This window comes from Mastomys coucha, unplaced genomic scaffold (assembly GCF_008632895.1).
Source record: "Mastomys coucha isolate ucsf_1 unplaced genomic scaffold, UCSF_Mcou_1 pScaffold20, whole genome shotgun sequence".
In the NCBI taxonomy this organism is placed as follows: Eukaryota; Metazoa; Chordata; class Mammalia; order Rodentia; family Muridae; genus Mastomys; species Mastomys coucha.
The window spans coordinates 13456244-13478064 of NW_022196903.1; the positions used below are offsets into that span (position 1 = coordinate 13456244).

Here is a 21821-nt window from a genome sequence, read left to right on the forward strand (position 1 = left end):
CCCAGTAGTTCCCTTCAGTAAATCAGGAGACAGTTTTAGCATCACAGTTATGGTTTGTAAGCCGTATATTCTACCCTGCCCTCCATAGTAATGGATTTTCTAGCTTTTATTCTGGGTATTTTCTCCCTACCTTATGATATTTAGTTAAAGCCTTACCAATGGTTCATACTTGAAATTAGAAGGCCAGGATGAAAAATTTGTAAGACTCTCCCCTCCCCTAAGGATCAGATGGCCCCAAATCTAACATTATCAGATAAGCTCATATTTTCTCCTAGCTGGCTTTGTAGTTTTCAAACAGTAACATTTAATTTCTGTTTATTTCCTCTCTTGTGGTCTGATGGAGAGAAATAGGGCACTGGCCCCAGAGGAGCAGTGAAGAAGATGGAAGGGATGAGTGCAGATTAACACCCATGCTGGCTGTTCTGGCCTTGTCACCCCCCTCAGCCCCCCCCCCCACAGTGGTTGTTCTTTGTATGATTTGGAAGGTTTACATCTTTAAAAACCTCCTGTGTTGGTTAGTTAACTGAATATCCTTTCTGGCTTCCTGCCTCAGAGAGTTGTTGAAAGGGTTATGTGTTATGATATGGTTTAGTGCCTGGCACAATGTTTACTGTGTACTCAGCAGCAAATAACAGCTGGTTGTTAGAGGTGTGAGGTTGGACTCTTCCTTAGGTCGCGTGGCTGCATCGGAGGTTGAGCTTTCCAGAAACTACTTCTCCAGGTTTTTCTTGTGTTCTCTGATGCAGAAAATCAGCACTGATCTGGGAGTTTAAAACAGGGCTGCATGTTGTTTTTCAGTCAAAAACTTGATTTAATGAATTTTGGGCTCTGAAAAAAAATTCTTGCAGTGAAAACAGTCTGTATCTAGTAAACAAAAAGGAAACACATGTAATTCTTGAAGTGTTGAATGGACACATTCACTAGTAGCTATTAAACTCATCATTATTAGCTGACATTTGCGGAGCATACATTCAGTGTTGACTAAGCACTTCACAGAAAGCACCTTCCCGAACCTTCACAAAGACATGAAGTAGATCCCATGTTCTCCATCAGGGAGGCAGATGGAGATACCTTGCCCCAGGTGACACATTCAGAAGGGGCCAAGTCATGTGTGAGCCCCATGTCCCTAACATTATGCATTATACCGTTCAAGCTAAACTATAAGTGTTTCTTTTGTACCATTACTGTGTCAACAGCTACAAACAGGTGCATGAATCAGTTGGCCATGCTGCATGTTTGACGTAACTCCTTGCCCCTTCTGCATGAACTCCCACAGTCTATTGCAGTGTCCTTGGATTTGTAATTTGTAATATCTGAATGAACAGGTGTGCAACTGCTTATATTCTCTTGGCTGAAGAAGAAGCAACAACTATTGCTGAAGCAGAAAAACTCTTTAAGCAGGCCCTGAAGGCTGGGGATGGTTGTTACCGGCGCTCTCAGCAGCTACAACATCATGGGTCCCAGTATGAAGCTCAACACAGTAAGGTTTCCTCCAGGGTGATGTGCTGAGGGATCGGAATGGGAGGGTTAATTAGAACACAGGTTCAGTCCAGCTCAGAACTGGGCTCTTTTGAATTCTATTAGATAAGGCACTTAGCTCACTGCCAACTTGGTCACCATTACATTCACATGCTTATTCATATCCATGGAATTTCGTTGCTATAAATAAACAGCAATGCCATAAACAAACAACTTTTTGAGTTCATAATTTGATCATTTTTCCTTCCCTTTCCTTCCTCTGAACCCTTCCATGCATGTCCCACCACAATAACTTTTAATAGGAACTTCTCCCCAGAACTGGTTTATGCTGCTTCTCTGCAGAGGTTTCATCTCAGCTGTCTCTCCATCTCATAACTTTAAGTCCAAGTTTGATAACTGAACATAAACTGGTTTTTAGCATCATAAAAATGTTATCCTCTAAGTCTTGTGTAGCATGGGTAAAAAAAACATGGTTGAAAAAGGACAATTTAAAATAGATCTTTTATTGGTTATAGTCTATTGGCATTTAGTTATTATTTAAGAAACATTAGTATTAGAGAAAAAAACACGAGTTCTTAAAATAATACTTTTTTTGAAAAATAACTTTTATAAGGCTAAGACCCTTTACTTCAGATCCCTAAACTGAGAACCCGTAATATTTTGTGGGAACAGTATAGAAGTAAGACAAAATAATCACTAGAGTTCCCTCAGCCCCTTGGCTCATCTTGGTTGGTTATTTAAACAGAAATCCAGTGATTCTTGTGGGAGAAAAGTGTTTTCATGGTCTGACAAAAATGTGGGTTGTTTCTTTTAGGTAGAATTTCTCTCACTTCATCTCTCTCCTTTAGTTTGAAAGGGAGGGCTATATGTCCTTCATACTTGATATTATATAATTAAATTTTAATATTAAACTTGGATTTGGTCTAGAATCGGACTGAATCAGACTTTGGTCTCAGGTGCCAGCAATATCATTACATTATAGCTGACACGTGTGGGGAGTATGTCCACACAAGCTGTCTATACACAGGTCTGCAGTTTTATCCTGCAGTGAGTATATGTAACACCAAGGCCTCTGGTCATTATGAAAACATAACAGTGTATTTTGAAGATGTGTAGTAAATGTCCATTTTGTGAACTAAATGAAAACTAGTGCATAAACTACACAACCTTAAGACATTTTCTTTCTTTTCTTCTCTAAATTAAATCCTTTCAACCTGTTGCCTAAATCTATCCAAAAATATAATCACATCTTTAAAATAATTTGTAGGTACTTGGCAGTTTTTCAGCACACATCTTGTTCTCATTGTTTAAAACTTGAAATGTTCAGACTTTGGTCTCAACATCTTTTAATAGCTGAGTATCATACATGTACTTAATCCATAACAGGTGTGTCATATTTTTCTCAAACACAGTAATTTTATTGAGGATTAAGCATCTGCATGTTCTCACTGGTCTGGAAACATATCCAAAATACATAATTAAATAAAAGATTAAGATAAGAAGTTGCTAATAGACTTTGTAGGGGCCGTTTTCGTGACTATTGTTGTAGCTGTTTAGCTTGTCAGTACTTTCTCTCACACTAGGGTAGTTTTTCATTCTGCTGCATGCTCTATTGTCATATCTGGAATGTGTTATATTGCCATCTAAAACCAACTGCTTTTGGGACCTGGAGATGATTATGATGTCACTAGTGTTAGAGAAAGAATAATATGAACCAGAAGTTCAAGATGAGGCTTCTCCAGAGTCAATGTCAAGAATGGAAAAAAAATAGTTCATCAGGATGCAACCTGAGATTCACCCCTTTGCATCTTTACCAAAAGCATGCACACTTGTGGAATATGGAATTCTTACTTGTAAACTACACGCAATGTTGGTGTGTTCATTTTCTTAGCCCTGGGTGACAGATTTTATTTACTATCAAATAGTCCACAAGCTTAACTCAAAAGCACAGATTAGGTAATCAGTCACCGTCCTGGCCTATGGGCATCTAAGTGCATTTGCTTTACTCTGCACACATTCTATTATTAACAAAGGAGGTTCTCTGTGCTCTTGGCAGTAGAGAAGGCCAAAGGAGCAGGGTGTTCTCTTGGAGGGTTTTCTTTAAGGGTAACACAAATGAGCCTCTGCATTTCTCTTGCCACTTAACTTAAAGCTCTTGGTTTTTATTGATTTCCTTTTAACTGTTGATGTTTTATCTCTCCTTTCTCAGGACGAGACACCAATGTCTTAGTCTATATCAAAAGAAGGCTGGCGATGTGTGCCCGTAGACTTGGAAGGACCAGAGAAGCAGTGAAGATGATGAGAGATGTAAGTTTACATCCTGGCCTGGGGTTGGTAGCAGTGGACCTGAGCAAATGGGACTCGAAGGCTGAGCTATGATAACACCGTGGTCCCATGAGTGCCTGAGCCAGCTCCCAACTGACCAACTAAATGACAGAATGAACAAGCTGGGGCAGTTTACTTAATTTCTGTGCTCTGCTTTTCTTATCTGTAAAGTAACAACAGCTTTCACAATAGCTTCGTAAGCTTCCTGTAAGATTTAAACAAGATAATACAAAGTTTTTAATATAGTATGACTGGCATATTTTTTAAAATCTCAGTAGGTATCCTTATTAATCAACCTTTGGGACTGTCGGCAGGAAACCAATAATGAGACTGGCCATTTTAGATAATTTACTTTTTTATTTTTAAACTTTATATGAAGGTATTTTCATTTCCGTTACTTTAATTATTTTTAGTTGTTTGAGAATTTTCCTGCCCCAATATTTCCTCCCAATTTCATGTGTTCTTTGTTTTTCTTTCTATCCACTGAATCCACTCAGTGCTACCAGTATGTGTATGGTGTATGGTGTATGTGTCTGGTGTATGTATATGGTGTATGGTGCATGGTGCATGGTGTATGGTGTACGTGTATGGTGTCTGGTATCTGGTGTGTGGTATGTGGTATATGGTATATGGCGTGTGGTGTATGGTATATGGTGTGTGGTGTATGGTATGTTGTGTGTGGTGTGTGGTGTATGGTATATGGTGTGTGGTGTGTGGTGTAGGGCCAGCTCCTGGAAGATGGGTAGCCTTCTCCCAGTAGCCATCAGTTGCCAATAGCTCCTTAGAGTGGAGTAGGAGTTAGTGTCTATGCCTTTTATGTTGGGGTTTAGTCTGGGTGAATCTTGCACTGGTCTCATGAATGCTGCCCCAGCTCTGTGAGTTCATTCTTTCGACTTCTTGCCATGTCTGGAGAACACTGCTTCACTGTCATCCTTCACTCCTCAGCTTCCTGCAGTCCATCTTCATGCCCCTTCTGCATTGAGCCCTGAGCCTTGGGAAGGGGTAGATGATTTATTTATTCAGTACATAACTGTTGGCAAATGAATTATGGGCTAGCCAGTTACATTCAAATTAATATTATAATAAGCAGATCCCAATGTAGTGATTTCAACCACTTTCCCTAGAATCTTGAGAACCAGGGTACTTTATGTAGTTATCACAAGAACTATGGATAACAGGGATTGTGATTTGGCTTATTAGCAGATCACATGCAGAGCATGTATGTTGACCTGAGTTCCAGTCCAAGTGCTAAAATCATGTAATAAAGTTTAAGGGAGAAGGAAGAAGGAAGAAACACATAAGAGTTGTAAACAAGAGAGAACCAGGGAGGTCATGAGTGCATGCCTATGAGACAGAACAGTGGTTTGAAAGGAAAACAACTTAAGGGACTTTTGTCTTCTTTTTTAGTTGTTGTCATTAGTAAGAATCATTTTTCATAAAAAGCTGTTATCAATGTGAATTGTATCTGTAATTTTCCTTTTAGAAACTATCTCAAAAAATCCCTTGTCAGCACTTCATTTTTCTACTATATTCCTAAATTAGAAGCTCATATCACTAATAGCCTTTATAAAAGCAAAATGACCCAGGACTTAACAGCAGTGGCCTCCCGCTCCACTTTGAGTTACTGGGCTGCACATGGGCCTGGGTCGACAGCGAGGCTTTTCTCAGCCTGCCTCCGGAGGATAGCTGTTGCCATGAGTTTCAGGTTCTCTTGGGAGGAGGGAGCATGGGCTCAAGGGTATCCTGGTTCTTTTTGTAGGTTGTAGCACAGCATGGCAGAAGCTTCCCATGCTTGGGTCTGCAACTTCACTAAATATCCAGACAGTTCCAAAACAGAGGATAAGAGGAGGAGAGGAAAGATTATGAAAGCGATATGCACTCACCCAGGATGAAATTCTTTTAATTGAAGAGAAAATTTAAAATGTATTTATTATATCACATAAGAGCTAACTTTAAGAAAAGGAGGTTTCTGTGGAGACATAAATTGACCTTAAAACTTTTCAGCTTGTAGAAGTCCCATCACCAGATACAACAAAGAAAAACTGCCAGTTACTGTGGCTGAACAAAGCTGCGACCTTAGCAAAGGGTAGGGTGATGGTGTGTTTCTTTCTCTATCTTAAATGTGTTGGCCACATTAATTCTTTAACTTTGTTCTTGTTGTCATTGTCATCATGTCCTCCTCTTCCTCCCGCTCCTCCTCTTCTTCTTCCTTCTCCTCTTCCCCTTCTTCTTTCTCCTTCTCACTTATGCCCTTAATTAACCCGAAGCAGGCATAATACACAGAGGAACATCTTAATATGTGCTTAAGCATTTCCATAGGAAAAGCAAAGTTCTGGCTATTTTAATTCCATTTGTTCCCTTCGACTTTTTCTGCTTAATTTCATATGCTTAAAATCAATATATCTACCATGTGTTTTAGTATGGTTACATTTTGGCTTAATATTACTTAATATCTATAATTCTACTTACTGATCAAGCCCAAATATTGGTTTAGAGAGAAAGTCTAGGATGCAGGGAGAGAGACACTAGCAAGCAGTCAAGAGTCATGGCTCTGCCTTTTCCATGCCCTGAACTCAAGCTTGGTTTCTTCTGTGGGTTCCTCACTTAAACTTCCATTAATAGGGAATAATACTTCCTACCATCGGGAAACCTCGACTTGGTGAGGAAAATTCAGTTAAACGATGCAAGCACAGTTGGCATGTAATTTGCATTGCTTATAGTTTTCTTCATATTTTCCATTACTTAAGTTATGCATGTGATTTTCTTGCCAGTTGACTTGAAGGACACCTTGAGATAATTCCAATTTTATTTTTAAATTAAAACTTAAGTGTTCATTTTTGGAAATTGTCATAGAAATATGCATATTTGCTAGGTAAAGCATGACATTTCATGCCTTCACTGTTTGCTGATTAGAGAAATTGGCCTTTCATTACATCAAACCAATTTCATTTTTTTGAGTGAATAAGTCAATCAAATAATCTATTTTGGGCTCTATCTACATATCCATATATACCTGTATATTATATGAATATTTATTTGCATATACATAGGTATGGCTTTTATATTACATATCAAAACAATCTTTCATTTCTTAAAATGCCAATACACATTGCCTCAAAATTTATGGAGTGTCCATCAGTAGAATTTCTGACCACATTCTTATGAGGAACAGTGCCAGTCTTAGGAGAGATGTGTTTTAAAGAGGGATATTGAAAGTGATGTTTCAAAAACTTCCTAAGTGCCCTAGCATCCCATTCAGAAGACAGAGGTTGATGCCTTTGCTTTTGTTAAAGCCGCTGGGCCTTGCAGCACAGGGTTGTCCCAGGCTGACTTGCTTCACTCCACTTGGTTGAGTGAGTCATACCGCTCCAAGAATTAACTTCTTTAACAGCATGTGTATAAACCATCTCTCCAGAACAGTTCCTCTGATAAAATAGCACACTGGGTTCCAGGCAAGCTTCTGATAAGAGCAGGAGGATCTATTTCTTCAATGAGACACAACTATCTATTCTCCATATGCATGAGTTTAAATTTTCCTTGAGCAGATTTTAAAGTGGAATGGCAGAGTTAGACTGCCATCCACATTGGAAGCAGGGCTATTTAAAGAAGTTTTTCTGGAGAAGCCTTAAGGAACACAAACTGTTACCTTGCTGTGCTCTCATTGAAAGAACATGAAAGGGATTTCTGGGAAGGTAGCTAAAGAGAATTCCTTTCATTTCCATGACTCAAGATTATATAATTGTTCAAAAAAATATTGGCTTTTGTCATGAAATATTGATGAAGTAAACGCACATTTGACTCTCTGTTGTAGAGATTAATAACATCCTCATTCTTAGAACAACCTGTTAACTACTTCAGATTCAAGGATTTTGTTTTGTTTTGTTTTGTTTTATTAGAACATTAGCTCCTTTTACATAGGACTCTTTTGCAAACAGTAATATAGAAGTATCTTAGTGCAAAAGGAGTGTTTCGGAAGTCAGCAGAGTCAACCATGTTGGCCGTTGAGCTTTGCCGCAATGTGGTGATTATTCCGAATGAAGAGAGTTGCACGTTCTTCTGTCTTAAATGTAAGGGAAAGCCATTGTGTTGGTTCTTATCACTGGTATTTGGTATATGGCACTGTTTTTTCTTTTTCTTTCTCCTTTTAACAGCCATTGTGTTTGTCTTTCCGTAGTCCTATTTGAATGTATTTGAAATGGAATTCACAAGTCAGATGTCTCCTGACTCCTTAGTCATACTTGCCAAAGTTAGATATGAAGAAACCATACAGATGGGCTAATCTGCTTCTCCAACAGAACCTAAAAGCTCCTGTGATCAACTGAACATCATCCTGTGTCCAGAGCAGGTTTCGCAAAGCTCAGCTCTGTGAACGTTCTGAGCCATATAATCATCTGTTGTGGGGAGCTGTCCCGTCGGTGGAGACTGGCCTCTATATGGTAGCGACCTATGTCCCATCAGTCTCCAGTTGTCTACAGACATTTCCAAATACACTAGGCTGCAGTGGTGATATTAATAACGGAGAATCATTCCTCATCAAAGAGTACCAGACTAGAGCTCCTGCAGCTGAGGAGATCTGTTTCCGCCAAGACTTTATGTATGTTTCATTTATAGCCTTAACTCTTTTTTGGGCAGAAGTCTCCAGGGCACCCCTAGAGTTTAACAGCTTTGGTTGCACGGCTGCTTTGCCTATATGGAATTCCTTGGGGCATCACGGGCAGAAGGAATAGCATACTGGTGAGGTCCAGGTGAAAGGCCAGTGAGGGGTAGTGGCCACCTTTGCTTCTTGTCCTGCCTTCAGATCAGTGTTTGTTGTCTTTCTCCGAGTCTGGAGCCCCTCTAAAATGCCATGTGTTTGCCCTGCTCTCTGTAGTTTTCTTTAAGTCTCTGAGCTGCTTCCTTCAATTGTTGAATTTTACTGTCTACAGCATTAATTTTCTTTTCATATCCTGACCTTCCAGTTGACACAGATGTCCTAGCCTTTCTGAAACATATACCCAATTTTAGAAAACCATCCTGTGTTAGTGTCTAGTCACAGTAACAAGAACATGAGCTAGGAAAAGGGAGTAAAATGTATGCCTACTCAGTTTCAAAGGTGTCAGTTCATTCTCCAGTGACTGCATTGTTTCTGGGTCATGCTTAAGACAATTCATTATGGTAGAAGGACATACCCAAGCTTCTGGCAGTCAGGACGAAGATGTGGATGGGACAAAGAGCGAGCTTTCAAAAGCATACAGTGAGTGACCCGCCTCCTCCAGTCTGCCTTACCTTTCACAGTTTCCACCATCTCCCAGTAATCCATCCAGTTATACATTGAATTATGAATTATGCATGTATTGACTATACCAAAGCCCTCATGATCCTTTTACTTCCCCAATACCCCCACCTATGAATGTTGTGTTGATGGCTAGGCCTTCAACATGTGAGTAGAGGAGGTGTTTTATGTCTAACTCAAGACATTCTTCCACTCTGTGTTCCTAACATCAAAAGATTTCATCTTCCCAATTAGCCGATCCTGGGTGACAGTGTTTACTCTCAGGGTCTTAAGTGCCATCTAACTACTGACCAACAGTTCTGTACTGTTCACTGTGTTCTAGGCAAAGGTGTTTTCTTCAGGTCATATTTGTTAACTGATGCAAAGAGTACAATCTATAGATTGCCTACATCAAAAGTGTTCAGAGTAAAGTATTAAATAGATAGCTCAATCCCAAAGTATTTGTCAGAGGCCAGTATGATGAATAAGAATTTTTTATTTTCATCCTTACCATCATTTTAAAACTATGTTATTATGTAACAAGGAAAATTATAAATATTATTTATATGATTCAATTTTTTCAATTATAAATAGATGTTACTATAAGTCAATAGCTCTAAAACTCTATAGTTCCAGGGCCCCTTTAAAATTATTTCAAACCACAAAATTTTGTATGCATAGGCTTATTTTTTCATATTTACCAACTTTTAAAATTAAAACTGATATTTTTTTAAAGATTTATTCATTTCATAATAGAATTGTAAATATATTACACATGAATAAATATTCTTGTGGAAAAAGAACTGTCTTATTCAGGTCAAACAAGTATTATTGCTTTGATCCTTGTTCAGATCTCTTTAGTGTCTAGCTGAGTAGAAGACAGCCAAGGTCTCCCATCTGATTCTCCATTTACTTTCTAGTCTCAACATGTAGACTCTGGCCGTACTACCATATATGTATACAGAAAATATGAGACTAAAAAAGAAAAATATATATTATTATATAATAGTTTGGATATAAAGAACCCCTGAAAAGGGGGTTCTTTAAGGATGTCATGAGTACCATTGTACAAGCATAAGAAAATAACGTGGAACTTGAAAGTTGTTAGCAGGGAAATTGCACTATACCTTAAATTTTTTCTGTAATACTAAATTATTATAGTAATAAGGATTCTATTTTCTTTTTTAAATTAATTAATTAATTAATGTACTTTATATCCTGATCACAGTCCCCCTCATTCCTGTTCTCCCAGTCACACCCTTAAAAATCTCTCCCCCCATTCCCCCCAAGGGGAGTCCCTCTGGGTACCACCCTACCCTGGGATATCTGGTCTCAGCAGGACTAGGTACATTCTTTCCCACTGAGGTTCAGCCAGGGAGTCCAGATAGAGAGAAGGGGATCCAATGGCAGAGAACAGAAACCAAGACAGCCCCATTTCATTTGTTAGAGCACCCACATAAAGACCAAGTTGCACATTTGCTACAAATATGTAGGGGAATACAGGCCCAGCTCCTGCGTGCTCACTGATGGTGGCCCAGGCTCTCAAGTTAGTTGACTCTGAATCTTCTTGTGGTGTCCTTGACCCCTGCAGCTTGCTTACTTCCATCCGTGATTCTCTCACGAAACTCCCCAGGCTCTGCCTGATGTTTGCCTTTGTGTCTCTGCATCTGCCTCCATCTACTGCTGGATGAAATCCCCCAGGAGACAGTTATGCTAGGTTCCTGTCTGAAGCCATAGCAGATATGATAATAAAAATAGAATTATACTTTCTAAATCATACTTTAAAAAACAGGGTTGGAGAGATGGCTCAGCTGGTAAAGTGCCTGTCACCCAAGTGGGATGATCTGAATTCTGATCTATATTCCCCGTGTAAAAGGCAAGCACAGTGGTGCACACCTGTAGTCTGAGTGCCAAAAAGTCAAGGACTGGAGGATCCCAGAGGCTTGCTGGGCCAGTCTGTCTAGTCAATCTGTGAGCTCTGAATTCAGTGAGAGAGACTCTGTCTCAGAAACATAAGGTGGACCTTGGAGCTGACTATGAAATACCCTATAGATCTTCAGAATTTGGATGAAATTGAAGATATTGCAAGTTATGAAAGAACTATTTTCCTTGTGGATGAGTTGGTTGTTAACTAGTCTTGGTTAGATAATTTCTATGATGGAGAACCTACTTTGCCTAAGAAAGGGCCCACTTTCAGTGAAACATCATGTTGGAGGCTAGAGGTCAAGATCAGGTGTTTGTCTCAATCACTGTCCAGCTTCTTTCTTTTATTTCTCTACATGGATCAAAAAAGAAAAGCAGCATGCACCTCTGGGATTAATTAAAACTTACCAAGCATTAACGACTACTGATTTTAATTTGGCTGTCTACCAAATAGCCAAATGAATGATTTGTAAAAGAGAACTAATGTTCCCTATGCAAACTATGAAATATATTTTATTGGGATTGTGTGTGTGTATATATATATATATGTGTGTGTGTGTACACATGAACTTGCACATATGCATGTCCAGGTGGAGGCCACAGGACAACCTCAATTGCTATTCTTCAGATACTATCTATCTTTTGAGACAGGGTTTCTCACTAGTCTTTAACTTCCTGAATAATTTAGTCTGGCTGGCCAGTACACCCCAGAGCTTACCTAGCATCCCTTCCACAGTACTGGCATTACAACTGTACATGTTGGTTGGCCTTTTTTCTTTTTTTTTAAGTTGGGGCTGGCTGCTCTTCCAGAGGTCCTGAGTTCAATTCCCAGCAACAACATGGTGTCTCATGACCATCTCTAAAGGGACCTGATGCTATCTTATGGCATGCAGAAGTTCATACAGACAGAGTACATCTACATTTTAAAAAATATATAAGCCAGATGTGTCTTGGCACATGCCTTTAATCCCAGCATTTGGGAGGCAGATGCAGAGGCAGCAGATCTCTGAGTGAGTTCCAGGTCATCCAAGGCTGTCTCGAAAAACAAAATGAACCAACAAACAAAAATATGGGTTAAAGAGCTTGAATTCAGACCATTAGATTTGCAGGACATTCACTTCACTGACTGAGCTCTCTCTCAACTGCTGTGTAAGAGGATTTCTGTTCTTAATGTACAAATGAAAAACCCTTTTAGGATGAATGCTAAATGAATATTGTTGAGGGTCAATTTTTATTTCCTTTTTAGCTCATTTGTTTATTCTTAACTTTTTCAGCCTTTTCTTTCCTTTCCTGACTTTTTGCTCCACAAGTCATGTGATTTCCATGTATACAGATCTTTTGTTGCTTAAGAATCTCATGGATTGTTATGGACAACTTGATTTAGTTGATAAGTTGATCTTGAGTTGTTAAGGTGGATAGTTGGATAGTTAAAGGAATTATTTTAACTATTAGGATGGGGAGTAGGAAAAATGCTTTTATGACCTGCAGGCAGCCAAGATCTGCTGAAACAATTTATTTTCAAGTCTTTAAACATACTCAGATGTTAAGTTAAAGACTAACACTGAAATACGTTAATTACCTGTTGCTATGGTGATTGCTGGCACATTTCTAGATTCTCTCTTTACTATAGGTACAAAAAAAGAGTGAGTCTTGTAAGTAAATGCTGTATGCATAAAACTAACTTATGGAGTAAGTTCCGCATACAACAATCATTTTGACAGTCCAAGCTGTGAAGAGGAATACGGAGGAGGAGGAGGACAAAGAGATCTTTGCTTCCGTCTTTCAGTGCTAGTTACAGTTAGTTCTTTTACATTTCTAGTACTGTTTTTGCCTTTCCCCGAATTCTGTCTGGTTTTGTTCAATGGCTTTTGTTAGACTGTCTTTTTCCCCCCTGATTCTCCACTCTCTTTTTCTCTTTTATCCTGTAGTGTGATTTTGGTCTAGCTGTACCCACTTTGCCTTAAGCCATTCACCATTCATCTAAAAATTTATTCAACAAAAATATGTAGACTATCCATCTATACCAATTTTTGTTCTTTGTGGTTTCTGTAATCAGTAAACCAAAGGCCCTTGCTCTTAACCAGTTTATAGTCTAGGAGGGAGGAGAAGATGAAAACATAGCTATATTTTCATAGTTCATTATGACGAAAGCTATGGGAAAGCTATGTGGACAGATCTAGGCTGAAGAAGCTCAGGGACAGACAAAATGAGTTTGGAGAAGTCAGTATCAAACCCGTGGTAAGGCATGCATGATTTGGAAAGTGACATTTAGGCAAAGACTGATAGCCACAAAGAAGTGGATATTAATTATATGACATAGGCAAAAGAGCCCTGAGATAGGAGAGTACCTAGGATGTACCAGTAAGTAATAACAAAAGAGTCCTGAATGAACAGTCAGAGTAGGTGCAGGGGAGAAAAGAAGGCCTGAGAGGCCATGGAGGGGTACAGATGGTGGTCAATCACTTTTACTATAAGTGAATTGAGGATTTCCAAGGATTTGAGTAGACGCGTGATATGATAAGTCAATTTTTAGAGACTGCTTTGTGGTGCAGAAAGAGCAGGGAGGGCAGACAAAAGAGTCTTAATGTTGCAGAGAGATGTGAGGTTCAAGTTGGCAGGGGAGAGTAGAAATGATGAGTCTGTGTATTTCAAACCACAACCAAGAGAAGTTGCCAATCAACCAGATGTGCAGTATGGAAAAAACAGAAGTCAGGATGATTGTAAGGATTTGCCTTATCAGGAAAGGAATTCTATCAGCTAAGGCTCAGAAACCTAGTGAGGCAGGGTCCAAAGAAAACTAAATTGTATTTTAAATGGTTACAGTGAGAAGCAACAGTTAATTTTTACCTTAAATAGTGACATGACCTTTCATAGCCTGTAGTAATTCTGGCTTCTTTAAAGCAAAGAAACCACTAAGCAGAAAGGAAGTAATAGCATCTTAATTTCTAGAGGCCTGTAAGTGTCCTTGATGAGATGCTCCCCTTGTTGCTATGGTGCTAGATGCTGCCACACTATCCCATCATACAGACCATGTAGCAGAGCAGTGGGTGTGTGCTAACTGGGCTCCACAGCTGGCCCTTACCTTTATCACTCAGCACAGTTTTCCTGCTGTGCTTTTGTTCTCTGTTTACCTCCTGTGGTCAGAAGTTCCACATGTTGGTCTGCTTCTTCTTGCTGTAATCAAGCCTTCTCTAACTTCAAAGGATCGTGTGGCTCTGTAAATTTTGTAGAGTACTGTTTTACTCCACAGTGAAGGTTTTGTACTTTTGTACATGTATCCCATTTGTGGTTATTGCTTTTATTATTATTCTGTGGAAAGAAACAGAATAACTGCTGATTATTTTCACTTCCTCTCATTGGTTTGTATCTGTCATATGTTTCCTGTCTCTTTTATTTCTTCCAGTAAAAATGTCTTCTGTATGTCTACCATTTGGAATTCTTATTTTATTCTTTTAGTGTCCCCAGCTTATTGAAATCTACATTTACATTCTTGATCAGTTATTAAACATAGAAATATCTGTCATTTTCCCCTAATGATGTAGTATTTGCATATAATCCAAACTAGTTTTCATACTTATTTCAGAATTAATAATTCGTTTTGCTTAGGTGCTGTGAGTGAATGGTCACTGTGTGTATGTGTGTGTGTGTGTCACACTATCTGTCAAACACATCTTACTTTTGAAATTATCTAATTATTTATTTGTTTCTAATGATAATATTTATTTTCCAACTCTACTACCAAATACAAGAGAGGAACTTCACACTCTTCAATGGCTCGTAATATACACTCCATACTTGCTAAATTAATTAATATATGATTACCTGCAAGGAAAAAGATGGAAACATTTTCCACCACATTCTCATCAAGCTCTAAAATAAGACTTATCTGACAATTTAGGAACTAAACAAATTAGATACTGAGGCTTTTCTAGGCAAGCAGTTTCACAAGGAGGAGGGGGAGGAGAAAAGGAGGAAGAAGATGAGGAGGAGGAGGAGGACGGAGAAAGGGGGGAGGAGGAGGAGGAGGAAGAAGAGGAGGAGGAGGAGGAGGAAGAAGAGGAGGAGGAGGAAGAGGAGGAGGAGGACTGCTTAGCCAAGCTGGTCTGCTGGCAGCCATTTGGCCTGGCTGCTGCCTCATACCAGTCTACCCCACTGCTCTGTCTATGTCGTCCTCTTAGGAAGAAATCTGTGGCTTCCTTGGCTACTCTACTGTGCTTCAGTCAAGTCCTATTTACAGTTTGCCTTAGGGAAATTGGTTTAAAATTCCTGTTCTGTCATTGTGGCAGCTTCAGCTTCCCACTCCTCTGATGTTTTAAGGAGGGTGTAGATTTATCTCTGTGTACCATCTTATATTTTCAGTAGATTTCTTGGGAGGGAGAGCTGATGTGCTTGTCTGTCTTCCTTCTCCATTTGGAAATCCTTTAGGTTCTTTTCCTGCTGTTGTGGGAGATGCATGGAGCCTCTGAAGAACTGAATGTATGTGCCTAGCTAACTGTGCTAACTCTGGTGTTCTCACAGCATGGATTTTCTTTCTCTGAAGAAATTGAGACTATTTTTGCTCTTTCTTTCTCTGGAACACAGAATTCAAATGCACAGATAGAAATTATCACACTTGATTTGCTTTTCTCTCTTAACTATCATTTGTTACTATTGAAGATACATAGCCCAATACTTAGAGTTACCTAATGATTGGTTTTATTTCTTCAGAGGAAATGATGAGATGAGAGCTGTTCCCAAGCTTTACAAATACACAACTTGGGCTGAGCCCAGAGTGCTTCTATCTAACTATCACTAGGCCTAGGTCCAGAAACTTCTAGCCTCCATAAATCTGATCTTCTGCAAGAGCAGACTTTGAAGGGTTCAGCTTCTAACCTCTGTCTGGTAACCTAGGCCTAGAATATTTTTAGTCTCTGGGAATTACTGATGAATAAGCTCACCCGTTTTAGTTCTTTCTGAACTCTGGCTGGCTGGTTCAATTTAGCTGTTCTGGCTCAAATTTTTCTCCAAACTGACTACTTCAGTCTGACTTCTCTCAGCTTCTCACTGAATTGCTCTGTTTGGCCTCAAACTAACTCTGACAATTTATTCTATTCTTCTGGCACCTTCTTATTCTCTGGCTTCACTGGCCTCGACTCCAATGCAATGTACTCACTGTACTGACTCCCACCTGACTGCCCTTCTGTTTCTGTACTGCTCTTAAATAGCCTCCCTTTCCTGTTCTCATGAGAGTTCCTATCTCTGTCTCATTCTGTAATCAGTTTTTCTGCTCCTCAACTAGATGCCATTGTTTGAGATTTGTGCTCAGTATGTGTTTGTATTCCAGATAGAATGATTAAAGGTATGTGGTGTGTCTGCATTCCAGCGGGATCATACTGACCTAGAAGGTCTTGGCATTTGATCAGAGCAGCCATGTTTCTGGATTAAAATTCCTCTACACAGTTGCCCTTAGAATATCCTGAGAGAACAACCCCAGGTGAATGTTAGGTTAAGTTAATTTGCAGTGCTTAAGAAATAGAATTGAGGATGGCCTCATGTATGGTGACTAACTGGACTTACTATTGTACTAAAAAAAAAGACATAAGGTTGGTATCAGGCATATCAGGGAGTCACAGAGTAATGTGAGACAAGTGTTCATTATATACATGTATGAGATGGGGGAAAGTTTATTTTCAATATAGTAAGAATTAAAAAAAAAAACCTATGTGAACCAACCCCCGGCAGCATAAATAGCCTCACCCCCAAACTTAAATAGGGCTTCTATTACAGGCTTTTGCCCTCTGCCTGACCAAGACAATAACACAGAGGCCAAAAGATAGGACCCAGTTGTCCAAAATGGGGAGAATGAACAATCTTCCTTATGCTCTATTTTGATGGGCAGCCATCCTTGGATCACAAACATGGAACGGACAGTTCTGTGGCTGACTACTTTCCTGGGCACTGTTTGTTCCCAAAGCTATGAAGAAGGGAATAGTGTCCTGGATGTTTCTCCCTGCAACACCCATTCATTTCCTTGTTTATGCAGATGCTAGGCAGGCCCTCACCTGTACCTATTGGGCACTTGGAGAGGCAAATGACTGGAGAAGCATGAAACAGGTTTCAGGGGCATAGGCAATATGTCTTGGCCATGTGCATGGGGTGCTTTATTCTCCACAGAGTGAAAAATGCTAACATAGGTTACACTTGGACCAGTGCTCATGTCCTCATATGTACAGAACTGTATAAAGTGTGTCTCTGGGGAACAAAACAAAACAAAAAATTGTACATTACTGAGTCCTAGTAAAACAATGCCTAGGATACATAACACTAACTTTTTTTCAAAAAAATTTACTACATTTCTCTCTCTCTCTCTCTCTCTGTGTGTGTGTGTGCGTGTGCATGTGTGTGTATGTATGTATGTATGTATGTATGTATGTATGTATCTATGTGCATGTATGCATACTTGTGCATGCACACATACAACTGTGGTGGTCTGAGAACAAGATGCGGTGGTCTGAGAACAAGATGCTAGAGTCAGTTCTCTCCTTCTACAGTATGAGTCCTGGGACTGAATTCAAGTTGTTAGGCTTGACAATAAGCACAGATACCCTCTGAGCCATCTCACTGGATTTCATGAATATTCTACAAAGTAGTTGCTAAATAGATATGATACAACAACAGCAGCAACAATGAAGACTATGGCCACAGAAATATGAGATGTTCACAGATTCTTAGCACAGCCACAAGATGGATATCTAGGAGCGTAACAGTTTCCTGGTAAAGCAGGGGCTTCTGACGGCTTCTGTCAAGTCTGACTTAGCTACTGTACTTCTAGAAGGAGATCTCAGGAAGTAAGTGCATAAGGAGCTTGGGAGTTGTATTAAGTAGTTTTGCATTGCTATGGCAATATAGCTTAAGGAACAACTTAAGGAAGTGAAGAATTCTCTATGGCCAAGGCCCCAGAAGATTTCAGACCATCATGACAGGCAAGGTGTGGCAGAGTTCGTGGTGGTGTTCATAATAGGATCATGTGGTGGAAGCCTCTCACTATAGAAGATCAGGAAGCACAAAGTGGGACCAGAGCCAGGGGTCAGGTTAAATGCCCTTCAAAGGTCCACTCCTAGGAGTCTATGTAGAAAATTGGAAAGAGATTTAACAAGAGAGTAACGGTATAACTGAGGTGCAGAGTCCTTTGGTCTGAGCAATGCATATTTTAACTTTAGTCTAAACCTGACTAGACAGGCTTTGATTAGAGACTATTACAAAAGGCATTCACATGGACTGGAATTATGTACATTGAGGATAATTTGAGGTCAGAAGTCAACTATGCACTGAGAAATGAAAATCTTCAGTGTGTGAGAGTCTGATAGCTAGTATAAAACATATAAAAGGAAGATGTCCTGGTTAGTTCTGTCAGCTTGATACAATCTAGAGGCATTCTGGAAGAATGGAATTTCAGTTGAGAAAATTCTTCTGTCAGATTGCCTGTAGGCAAGACTGTAGTGCATTTTCTTGATTAGTGATTGGTATTGGAGGGCACAGCTCATTGGGGCAGTGCAATTCCTGGGCAGTTGGTCCTGGGTTATATAAGAAAGCTGGCTGCGTATGGAGTGGGGAGCAGGCCAATAAGCTGCATTCCTTGATGGCTTCTGCTTCACTTGATGCCTCTTAATTCTTGTCTTGGTTCCTGCCCCATTTTACCTTTATGATGGATTGTGATTCAAACATGTAAGCTGAAACAATCCCTTTATTCTCCAAGTTGCTTTTGATGAAGGTGTTTAATAACATCAATAGAAACCCTAACTATAACAAAAGTTAGCAACAAGTATTATGGCGTACTTATAAGGAGCAGGTAGTACCACCCAACAGCTAAGTAGAAATCTCCTCTGATGCACTGTGGAGAAATAAAGCCAGCTCTACATTCTCCCTATGAAGTCATAGTTGTGGGAGAAATTAGCTGCAGATGAATCAGTAAACCCAGACTAATGGTTAACTCATCAACCAGTGATTAACTCCTGAACATCATATATGGATGTGTTGGGGATGTAAAAGCATGGACTTAGGTCCCAGCAAGGTTAGCTGGCAAGATCAAGGTAGGAAAGAGATTTGTAGAAGGTGAACTGATTGCAGAGCAGCGTGTAGATGAATGCCACAGCTTGGAGTATAGCTCTGCATACCATGTGTTGTAAAAGAACCTTCCATTGTAGTTCCTTTCCATAGTACCTTTTGAAGTGCCTGCCAGAATATCTGTAAACTCTGACCCAGGTAACCATGAGTTAATCTACTGAGTCATGCTATTTATTGATACCCATATGAATGTGAAAGGTTGCCAAAAAACAGTGATTGTGGTTTTGGCATGAAAAGCTCTTTCTGACAGAAATTTTTGGTCAGTATGTTTAGCTGTTTATTGAGGCCACTCTTGGAACAGGAGACCAATACCATGCCTCACAGAAGGAAGGATAACCAAGGTCCTCTTTTACTTGGGCTTTCTCCCAGGTCATTCAAAATATGCATTGAATATCTCAGGCTTATTCTTTATCTCAGGGTGAGGCTACACCAGATTCTAAGCTATTCAAGATGATACAGAATTATTCTACCCCGAGAATTACCTGGAAGTTTGAGAAAGGTGCCAATCCTTGAGGCTCCAGAAAGTGCAGTTAACTATGCGGTCCATCGCTGGGAGACTTCTTTTGTAGTAACAGAATGGTGATGCTGCTGGAGCTTTGGCTTTGGGAAGGAGAGTTCTTAGATGTCGTACAGTAAGTAAAAATTCTCACTGATAGAAGAAGGGAGCTTGGGTGATTCTGGTTCCATGTGAGGAGCAAGCACAAGGGGACATTCTATTCTGAAAGTATTTTTGTTAGGACTCTGAATACACAGCTTACATTGATTGCTGAAAATTTTAAGACATTGTTCCTTGTCTGGAACAAACAGAACATCATTTTGACAGGAAGCACAGATAATTATGTTAGTAACCCTCCAACCCTTTGGGTTCATGAGATACAAAGTTTATTAGAACTTCCATAGTCATGCCTGCAACTGGCTCTCTCTGTGGATATGCATCACTCCAGGGAGGAATTGGGGCTTTAACCAACATCTGGGCACATCAGGCTTGATCATGTGACTTTTGAATAGGTGTGGCTCAATATTTGCCTTTTAATTAATTGTAAAAGTGACATTTTCTTATTAGAGTATGTTTAAGCCTGTGGAGGCTGCATTTTACAGTCTCTGTGTAAATAGAATGCTCCGGTCGGTGCCTCTGAGGACTCTCTAAGTGCTGCTTCATTTCTCCCTTTCTCCAGTCACGCAATGTAAAGTGTCTTTTCTATTTTCTATTTATGCCCTTATTTGAAATTGATTACAAATGTCAAACTTGCAGCTTTAACAAAATAATATCTGCTGTTTGAATATAATACAGGCCAAACTGTCTAAACCTTCATTAGGCGAAGCTTGACTGGACCTCAGTAGGAATCTAGCTGAGGAGCTATGGTAATTACCTTTGCCTTAAAATATGTAAGAGTTTTCCCACTCAAGGAATAATACATGGATAGCTAAAATAATGAAATGTTTAAAGAGATGCAAATTAAACTTGAAAAGTTTAAACTGTTGTTTTCATCCTGTAACTCAGCTGAGAAATAGCATACAGATTGTAGTTATAAATTATGTCCACAGAGCATTTCAAATCCATCGAATTAACTGTCCTTCTTTGTCCATTTGAGCTCATAAATGTTAACTTCAGAAGTGCTTCAGATTCTTCCATTGAAATAAACTTGAACTGACAATAGCCAGATGATGTAAAATTGGAACTGAAATTCTATCCATGGCCCATCCCATGTTCTTCCTCATAGGTATTAGAGGACTCATAGGAAAGCTAGTGTTTTCATTCTACAGAAACTATAATATTTAGGCAAAGCGGGGCATATAAATTTCTTGCTGCCAGGAAAAAGCAATTAGCAATGAGGGGAAGACAGAGGGAAATAAATAAACAGAACTATGCTAGATAGTGAGTGAATTCAAGGATTTATTTAGAGTGACTTGGCTTATAGGAAACAGGCTTCAACATTTATCATATGCTTTCATTCAAGCCTAATGTGGGAACTGTAGTCTTTTCTTAATAGGCAAATTATATCACCAAACCATTTTTGTACTTGATTTTTAAATAAATAAATAGAGATAGAGAATATGTTATATTGTACAACCAATATACCAGAGCTAAACAAATAGCACATCAGAAATTCAATATATCCATGCCAATATTATATAAGGACGATGGCTTCTTACTTGGCTGGGAGTGTGTGCCAGGGGTGATGTATGTGTCCTGTGAACTAGGTGCTGCTCTTCTCCTGCTGATGAAACCATGAACTCACCCCAGAAGTTCCACTACTTGTGAATGCAAACTTATATTCATATCTGATGCTAGGAAGCTATGCTCTTGATTTCTATAACATGCCTTCTCACCAACAATTAGTCCTTTTATTTTGAAGACAATGGGCTATGGGGAATGAGTGGGGCTGTCAATGTTGGTCTGGAAAAGATATAATACTCTCAACACACTCAAAACATCTTATTAACTAGTCTTGTCTAAGCCTAACCCCAGCCTCATCACTAAGAGTCAGATAGGGAAGAAACTTATCCTATAGTGCACTTCCAAAATAACTTTCAGGATTAGTTAAGAATGTATGTAGTTCCTCAGAGGAGTTCTGTCAGTAGGCTTACTTTCTCAAAATAGGTGGAAAGTGAAGAGTTAGAGTTATAGGTTATGTTCATGTGAGATTATCAGGTATTGGACGTCATTGTAAAGTTGGAGTGCAGACTATATAGGATCATATTATTTCAGGAGGAAGTACTTATTCAGATACTTCTTTTT

General features: G+C 39.4%; 1 protein-coding gene across 8 annotated transcripts in view; it reads left to right on the plus strand.

The window, feature by feature from the left end:
- St7 (suppression of tumorigenicity 7) overlaps window positions 1–21821 on the plus strand; it is a 252070-nt gene that overhangs the window by 163528 nt on the left and 66721 nt on the right. For all 8 annotated transcript variants that reach the window (XR_004121889.1, XM_031381225.1, XM_031381226.1 and 5 more), the window contains 2 exons: window positions 1326–1480; window positions 3689–3786. Coding sequence is in view for 7 of the 8 variants with exons in the window: in XM_031381225.1 (XP_031237085.1) it covers window positions 1326–1480; window positions 3689–3786 (253 nt within the window). In the remaining variant the exon portion in view is untranslated. The remainder of the gene's footprint in view (window positions 1–1325; window positions 1481–3688; window positions 3787–21821) is intronic.